The 9,499-nt window shown below is 43.5% G+C and overlaps 1 protein-coding gene across 1 annotated transcript; it reads left to right on the top strand.

The window, feature by feature from the left end:
- The first annotated feature begins 5,688 nt into the window (after positions 1 to 5,688).
- Positions 5,689 to 9,448, top strand: LOC139406706 (carbohydrate (N-acetylgalactosamine 4-0) sulfotransferase 14). Its single transcript, XM_071149645.1, has 2 exons — positions 5,689 to 6,137; positions 8,280 to 9,448. The coding sequence occupies exons 1-2, from the start codon at positions 5,844 to 5,846 to the stop codon at positions 9,105 to 9,107; spliced, it is 1,122 nt and encodes a 373-aa protein (XP_071005746.1). The 5' UTR covers positions 5,689 to 5,843; the 3' UTR covers positions 9,108 to 9,448.
- The last annotated feature ends 51 nt before the right edge of the window (positions 9,449 to 9,499 follow it).

Genomic DNA, 9,499 nt, shown 5'->3' with positions numbered 1-9,499 from the left:
AAAGATAAACAGCAGCTTTGGGGTTGTTATTAAAAATATAGGATGGCGATCAGGTATGAAATGGAGGGCAACTAAGGTATTTGAAGGTATGGATGAGGATGAGGGTTGGAGCCAAATTCCCTTACTTTAGCAGATACCTGTAGCCTCAAGGCAAGTTTTTAATTGGATTACAAATGTCCCTTATATTGAGGAAGCAAACCTAATAAGTAGTACTACATAGCAAGGTGGGCGTGGGGGACAAGGACATAGAATCCATAGATTCAGGTCAGGGCCTCTAGTTGGTTACAGAATATTGGTTGTTATTGACTAGAGTGCCAATAACGTCTGCAATGCATTACAACAGGGTTGTTATTGTCACATTTACCCCTCTCTTTGTCTCACTCTCTCTTCTCTCCATCCTCTGATGAAAAATATCAGAAGTTTAGCAACCACAGGTTCCCATGGCAACAGAGTCTTGGCAAATCAGAACCGAAGGAGACGCCAAAGGGATCTACCACCACAAGAGGCTTGTCCCTCCTCACTCCAAGGAAGACTCAACTATCACCACTGCTTCCGTAACACATAGAAGCTGACGTCACAATGAGATCGTCAGGAATATGATGGCCAGATGATGTTCCCTGTCACCATACTGCAAGTCTTACCATATGCAAGAATATATCATCTATAAAACCGAGAGCAACAACATCAGCTATAATGACAGCAGGAGTTGGAGTGAAAAAGAGGATGATAGAAGGGATCAAACAGAAGATGGACTAAATTGAAGTCTAGATGTGAAGAGTAGCAGAAGACAGAGGAGACAAGGTTGAATGGTGGGACAGAGCGTAGATACACAAAGCAGCAGTCACATGACCAACAGGGTTACACTTACCCTACTGACCACTAGTGAGGTAATAGGCTTCCATCCTGTGCCATGCAATAACAAAAAAACTAAACAAATTGGCCTTTTTTCCCCCTCACACTTGCCATCTCACAATGGCACAGTGATGTGAGGCTGACACATCATGTGCAAACTGTTAATGTTACCTACTGAAGCATATTTGCATCCTATAAACTTGGACAATACAGTATAGCATTATTCATTTACCAGGAAGAAATGTAAAATGCTGTTCCATTCAAATATGATTGAATGTTTTTGGGTGATGAGCATTACACCAACCTGCTACAAGTTGAATTCCGTCAGGAGCAAGCTAACAGTAATTATATCATTCTACCATTGTGCTCCAGTACTACACATACAGGACATGTACTTTACAATTGACACAATGGATGTTTAAAGAGAAATAGTGTTCGTTACTGTGTAAGAATGCAGTCTTACCTTGCTGCTATTGTGTCTGTGTGCAGAGATACTGTATCTCTATGCGAGTGGTGTGTGTGAGCGTGGCCGTTCAACCTGCCTGCTGTCACTGTGCAACTAGGGCATTACCTGGAGTCAGGTGTCATTGCGCAGATGCAGTGAGGGCTTGAGTGTGTCCGTGTGTGTACCCCTTGCATGTGACCGTGTGTTTTTGTTTCCAAATGTTAAGACTGCACAAGTGCACGCAGTGGCTATTTGTTGTGATTGTCGGCACATGGCATCTGCAGTATGGTTGCATGCATATAGAACATTCTGTGGGACTGTGTGTAGACACGTTCATGTTTAAGTGGAGGTGTCTCTCTGAGGGAAGGGCGTGAGGAAGGGGTGGCCTGTCAGCCTGTGATAGGAGAGACGCTGGGTATCCTGCTGTGTCAGTTGCTGCTGTGCCAGTTGCTGCGAGCCTAAGGAGGAACAAAGTGATACTTTGTTTCCTAGCCTGATCTGCCAGTGCAGGAGGAGAACAGAGTGGCATTTTGTCATTTCAACTGGCTGACGCACACAAAGCCAATCACTGTGAATGAACTGCAAATGTGTGTGTGTAACTGTGTGTGTGCCTATTATAGTACATGTGATACAGTGGGTCTCGTGTTGTAGCAGTATTTCAGAGCTATACAAGTTTTATTGAGAAATACGTTGTATTGCAATCTGAGATCATGTACAGTAATCGCATCAGATAAAAAAAATAATTGTATTTGGCTAGCAGACAACTAGCCATCACTATTTCAAAGTTAGAAGGGTCTCCCCCAGCAGCATAATGGGGTGTCGCGTTACAGCCTAATAGGCCTGTATGAGTCACCTATAAAGCCCCTCAGAGCATTGGCAGTATTATCACACTGCAGTCTCATAAGGATATGGTAATGATGGGGCTTTACCAGCCTGGAGGCTGGCTTCATTACAGCAGTATAACACATCAAAGACTCACTGCTCTCGGACTGGCTTTATTAATAGAAACTCCCACAAAACACACACACACAGGGGAAATGTGAGGAGAAATAAGTCTAAATCATTTAACATTATACGAGCAAGGAGATTTATCAACAGCCTGCAGCGATGACTCTCAGTCATACAGTAGCAGCCATTGCTCGTATATCGTAAAATGTGGCTTTTAATTTGAATGCAAATGTGTATTGATCAGAATGAAATTCCTCCAGTATGACTGGCCTGTTAGATGATGCTTTATGAAAAACTGGTCCAATTCTTATTCAGGAATATCATGTCCTGATGGATTGAACTATGTGGTTCTACAGGAATTGTGCAGTGTTTGAATAGTGTGATTGGATCGGATGCTGTGGTAAGAGGCTCATGGATAAAATTGTGAAAATTGACTAAAATCTATTACAGGAATGGCTCAGATCCATTTATGGAAGAGGAAGCCAGTACTGAATGCAGACAAAAACAACCCTTCATAGAGTAGTTTGTCGACAACGCTGGGAAAACAGGATGCATATCAATTCATTCCATTCATTCATTCCTAGAATTCCCTCGAGGATGCTTTCTCTGACTGCTATTTTAGCTTGAACCAAATCTATGAAAATGCACTATCATACTATACTTACAGGCCAGAGGGTCAAATTACAATTTGGACAGACCTGGGAAGGAATCAAGTGATTCAAGTGATTAAACATCACTGATTACACTGTGTGACACAGAGACATGTCCTCATCCTCCCAAAAAGATGCTGTTTGAGCACATTTCCATGTGTAATTTCTTACAGTATATCAACAATACTTTTTGTTACATGTAATCTCTCTCACCATAGATTGCAGGGAGTACACCCTGTTTATATGGCAAAGCCAAATGTATAAACAAACAACATACCAATACGGTATGGTTTTGACAACGGATTTGATTTCTGTCTATTAGCAAGAGACGACTTGACTAAGCTACTGTATCTGAGAAACCACAAAAACCTGTCAAAAGCGGAGGACCTTACACCGTGGCAAGGTACCAAATACCAATGCAGTATTTTATGTTCTTTCTAAAAAATAAAAAATGTATCCCCTGCCCCATGAATTATTGACGGTGAAAGCGACGCTTTGGGAAATTGTTTCTCTAGTTCCCACTGCAAAGGGTACAGTACAGACTACAGGGCTACAAAATGCAGCAACTCATTTTGATGACTCCAAACATTCAGTGCTACAGTAGGGGGGGAGCATCCATCTGTCTATGTGCCCACTTATCACCTACCCAACCATATACCATAGACTTTGAGCAGGGATATAATTACTTTTGCCAAACCACTTTGGTCTCATTTAAGACATGGAAGTAGGCACTCAGAGCTCATTTAGGGTTAGATGTATGAGCTATGAGACATGTAACCCTCTCAGAGGTCTATTGTCAACAATGCTCCCCATCTGGGAGACAAACAAGGCTGGGCAGTTAAAAAAAAAAGTCTACACATCCAGGCATGGGGTTTTACTGGATCTTCTTATTGCTCATTCTGCAATGAGTAAGCTAATGAGATACTCGAAAGAAGCCAACCATACCTGATACGTAGACAACGCAGCATGAGCCAACTGTATCTTTACTAGAGATAATAAACCTGAATGTCAATTTTTGGCTAAATTCATGGCCTAAAATCAAAGGAAAATTGCAATACATAACGGTAAATGCTGCATTGGAGAACGAGGCCAAAATCTTTGACTGAAACACCACAGATCCGTTGTTACAACGTTTGAGACAATGATTTCTGTTTTATACATATATAAAATATAAAATATATATATATATATTATATGGATAAGGATCGAAACAATAGTGTGTGAAATGCATAATGGTATCTCTCGGGTCCATGGCAAAATAAGATATGTCACAGGTAGGCCCTACGTCATGGAAGTGATGCAGGGATGGACCCAAGAGACCGTGGGGGGTCGGCAACATAGTAAAGATTTTCACTATAACAGAGGCGCTGCATTCTTGGTTATATATACATTGCTATAAGAAGGCGCATGTAAGCATGATATGGAGCACAAAGCATCTATCTTTTATGTAATATGTTATCACAAATATGCCGACTGTATATTGAGACAGTAGCCAACAGACGAAAGCTGTAGGATGAACATCCAATTGATGCAATCATCGAAAATATAATGAAAATGACAAATAGCCAATTATCGGCGCAATTCGAGCCATGCCAAATATGTTCACGCATTTATAATTAAATAAAACAACATTGCCCATTTCCAGCGCACAAACACATCTGTAAAGGATGGAGCAATCGTCAGCAGGTCAATGAAAACGAGAGGCTGTGACAAGGTCAGCAGCCTATTGAAAATAAAGACACCATTTATGACAAAGAAAATATGCCAGAATAAAGAACAAGTTCCACCACCTTATAAGTGATCTCGTTTCCCCCGCGAATCGGCCTTGAAGTTGCCGGCGGCGCCTTGTATCTCCAATCTAACAGCTCATCGACCCTCTTTGTGTTGCTGATGCTGCTGGTGCTCGCGACAGACAAGCACGCATGGCCAAGCGTACAGACGGCTCTGGTGAGAAATAGAGTCCCGCACAGTTGCACGCACGTGAGGGTGTGGCTGGCGGAGGCTGCGCTTGGCAAAAAATCACCCAACGTCCACAAGCGATCTCCTTCCTCAAGGCTCTCCTGTTTGTTAAAAATCGTTGCCTAGCCTAGGCCTATATAGTATATGTTCACACAATAGCTTTGGCTATTGATCTAGTGTAAATAATGTCTGGATAGGCATAGTATATGTCTTTGATTTGATTCGGAGTGGAGGTGCTTGTTTGTCATTGACAGTCTTCACGGTCTGTCACAGTGAAGTGGCCTATCACATTCTGTCTGAAAATGATTACTATATTAGTATAGAAAATCTCACTTCAATTAGCCGCAGTGCGATGGATCTCAAATATTGGGCTAAAATTTGATGTGACGAATATGCGCTCTCTCTGTATTTATATATGGAGGACATACGTGACACTGTTATTGTTCGTTGGCTGTGGGGCAAGACTGGCATGACTGACTTCTTTGTGCATCTTGAGCCAGCACTTGCAAAATGACCAATGAGTGGGTGCTTCCACAATTCACGAAGCATAAAGGCTTCCATAGTTGGAGACGATTCCAATGATTTAGCACCACCCTAAAAAAAAATAGGCCTAAAAATAATACAAAAATGTTACTTCTTTATCAGAACAATGTGCAAAACTGCTGTTGGAAAGACAGACATTCATAATGCAGTTATAAACTGAAAACGAGTTACAACTGTAGGTAGGCTGGGCTTCCAGTAGGAGTCGGCATAGAATTCGTAAAGTCCTTCCCTGCTCCCTCCCAAACCCAGCGGGACAAAATATACTCCACAACTACAGTTCCCACAATCCCCACCGACGCTTTCTTCTTTTTACAGGAACAGGAGTATTTTTGGTAGTAGTAGCCTACTTTACTGAGAATACGATATGTGTACGTGGTAGTTTACACACTTTTTTCTCCTCATAAAAACAATATATCACATATCCAACGGACATCATTCAGAGATCGATGATGCCTCCGCGAAACCAAGATTTCGGACTGAAAAAGGCTGGAGGGGCCAGGAGCGGGTCCGTGATAAACTTCAGAAAAACTATTAATTCCGGCTCTTTACGCCGCAGCTCTGCTGTCTTGCCATCTGTGCTGACGTTCGCTGTGATCGTGGCGTCCGGGGGCCTTCTGCTCATGATAGAGAAAGGAATGCTGAATAGTATGGAGACACCACCACCTCTGGGATACAGCAAGAGGTCAGGCTACCCCAGACAAGCCCGAAATCTCGATCCAGCTGTGGACGCAGAATCCCAGGTAAATTGAAGCCACGGTGTGTAGATTCCCAGTAGCCCACCACTCGATTTGGCTGGACATGTTTTGGAAGAATATGACTTTAAAATACCTTAGGCCGACAAATGTATTCATAACCAAATAACTAAAGGACTTATTACTCCATTAATGTTTTTGTCACAGGACACTTTGTGTCAACAAATAATGTAGGCTATAACTTCAAAGTCATTTTATTTATATAAAAGTACATGATGCCATCTCGTGATGAAATGTTAGGCCTTGCTTGAGCACTACAGATATTTAATAGAAATCAAGTGCCGTTTGCCCATGAACATTTCATGGGAAGCATTATCTTAGTGGTCTACTCTGATGGAATGCATATCATAACATGTTGTGTAGGTATTAGATTGATATTGAGTGATATTGTACTATTATCTTAAATGTCTTACATGAACTCAGCAAACAAAAAGAAACATCCTCTCACTGTCAACTGTGTTTATTTTCAGAAAACTTAACGTGTAAATATTTGTATGAACATAACAAGATTCAACAACTGAGACAAACTGAACAAGTTTCACAGACATGTGACTAACAGAAGTTTAATAATGTGTCCCTGAACAAAGGGGGGAGGTCAAAATCAAAAGTAACAGTCAGTATCTGGTGTGGCCACCAGCTGCATTAAGTACTGCAGTGTATCTCCTCCTCATGGACTGCACCACATTTGCCAACCAGTTCTTGCTGTGAGATGTTACCCCACTCTTCCACCAAGGCACCTGCAAGTTCCTCGAACATTTCTGGGGGAGAATGGCCCTAGCCCTCAGCCTCCGATCCAACAGGTCCCAGACGTGCTCAATGGGATTGAGATACGGGCTCTTTGCTGGCCATGGCAGAACACTGACATTCCGGTCTTGCAGGAAATCATGCACAGAATGAGCAGTATGGCTGGTGGCATTCTCATGCTGGAGGGTCATGTCAGGATGAGCCTGCAGGATGGGTACCACATGAGGAAGATGTCTTCCCTGTAACACATAGCGTTGAGATTTCCTGTGTAACGGATGTGAAACGGCTAGCTTAGTTAACGGTGGTACGCGCTAAATAGCGTTTCAATCGGTGACGTCACTTGCTCTCAGAACTTGAAGTAGTTTTCAAGTAGCGGCTTTTGTGGAGCGATGGGTAACGATGCTTCGAGGGTGACTGTTGTTGATGTGTGCAGAGGGTCCCTGGTTCACGCCCGGGTGAGGGGACGGTCTAAAGTTATACTGTTACACCTGCAATGACAACAAGCTCAGTCCGATGATGCTGTGACACACCGCCCCAGACCATGACGGACCCTCCACCCCAAATCGATTCCGCTCCAGAATACAGGCCTCGGTGTCAACGATAAACATGAATCCAACCATCACCCCTGGTGAGACAAAACCGCGACTCGTCAGAGAAGCACACTTTTTGCCAGTCCTGTCTGGTCCAGCGATGGTGTGTTTGTGCCCATAGGTGACGTTGTTGCCGGTGATGTCTGGTGAGGACCTTACAACAGGCCTACAAGCCCTCAGTCCAGCCTCTCTCAGCCTATTGTGGACAGTCTGAGCACTGATGCAGGGATTGTGTGGAACTCAGGCAGTTGCTGTTGCTGTTCTGTACCTGTCCCACAGGTGTGATGTTTGGATGTACCGATCCTGTGCAGGTGTTGTCACACGTGGTCTGCCACTGCGAGGACGCTCAGCTGGCAGTCCTGTCTTAGGCGTCTCACAGTACGAACATTGCAATGTATTGCCCTGGCCACATCTGCTGACCTCATGCCTCCTTTACATTCACACAGATGAGCAGGGACCCTGGGCATCTTTCTTTTGGTGTTTTTTTAGAGTCAGTACAAAGGCCTCTTTTAGTGTCCTAAGTTTTCGTAACTGTGACCTTAATTGCCTACCGTCTGTAAGCTGTCCGTGTCTTAACGACCGTTCCACAGGTGCATGTTCATGAATTGTTTATGGTTCATTGAACAAGCATGGGAAACAGTGTTTAAACCCTTTACAATGAAGATCTGTGAAGTTATTTGGATTTTTACGAATTATCTTTGAAAGGCTGGGTCCTGAAAAAGGGATGTTTCTTTTTTTGCTGAGTTTAGTTTTAAAATGTATTTTTTCTTTTACATCTCCCCCAAACCCCATTCAGATTCTCCAGGAGATCCGTAACCGCACCATCCGGACCATGTGTGGTCAGAAGAACATGCCTCACAGTGTGTGGTCCCTGAGCCCCCTGCAGAGGAAAACCCTGCTGCAGCACATCCTGGTGAACGACGAGCACCGCTTCCTCTACTGCTACGTCCCCAAGGTGGCCTGCTCCAACTGGAAGAGGGTTCTGAAGGTCCTTAGTGGGGCTCTAGAGAACGTGGACGTCAACATCAAGATGAACCACAAGAGTGACCTGCTCTTCCTGTCCTCCCTGAAGCCTGAGGAGATCCGCTATAGGCTGAAACACTACTTCAAGTTCATGTTTGTCAGGGAACCCATGGAGCGCCTTCTTTCCGCTTACAGGAACAAGTTCGGGGAGATCAAGGCCTACCAGGAGAAGTACGGTGCCGAGATCATCAGGCGCTACAGAAAGGGCCATGCCAAGGATACAGCAGTGGCTGGGGATGATGTGACTTTTGCTGAGTTTGTGCGCTACCTGCTGGATGAGGATGTGGACCGCATGAATGAGCACTGGATGCCCATCTACAACCTGTGTCAGCCATGTGCCGTGTCCTATGACTTCATTGGCTCCTATGAGCATCTGGAGAGTGATGCGGACTATGTGCTACAGCGTATTAGTGCACCTCCACACGTCCACTTCCCTGAGCGACAGACGTGGTACAAGCCTGTCACCAAGGAGACGCTGCACTATTACCTATGCAGTCTGCCTCAGAAGCTTCTCAGGGAACTCCTGCCCAAGTATATTCTAGACTTTTCCCTGTTTACTTACCCCTTCCCCAACACAACCACTGAGTACTGCAGACATTAACTGCAAGATGGTATTTTATACTTGGAAATATTATTTTTCTACAGCATCTTGTTACACATTTGCCATGCCTTTTTTTATTTTTTATTATTCTGAGGGAACAAGCAGTATTTTGATATGTTACTTTTTACATTAGATGTTACAGCATTGGGAAATATGAATTGTGTGTTTGAGTATATGCATAAAACCACTGAACTCGAAAGGAATTGTATTTTTAGAAGGAAAGAGGATGTTACTGAAGCAAATCAATTAAGTAATTAAACTGTTACTGTCCAATTGCTCTAATTACTGTGCACTCCATCTGGGCTTCAACCAAACAATGACCCAACAAAGTATTAAAGCCCCAATAACACATTTGTATTTTGTATATACATTTTCCTCTACACTTTTATGGA

This window comes from Oncorhynchus clarkii, chromosome 4 (assembly GCF_045791955.1).
Source record: "Oncorhynchus clarkii lewisi isolate Uvic-CL-2024 chromosome 4, UVic_Ocla_1.0, whole genome shotgun sequence".
NCBI classification, from domain to species: Eukaryota; Metazoa; Chordata; class Actinopteri; order Salmoniformes; family Salmonidae; genus Oncorhynchus; species Oncorhynchus clarkii.
The sequence above is the reverse complement of the archived record's forward strand: the minus strand, read 5'-3'. Positions and strand labels throughout refer to the sequence as shown.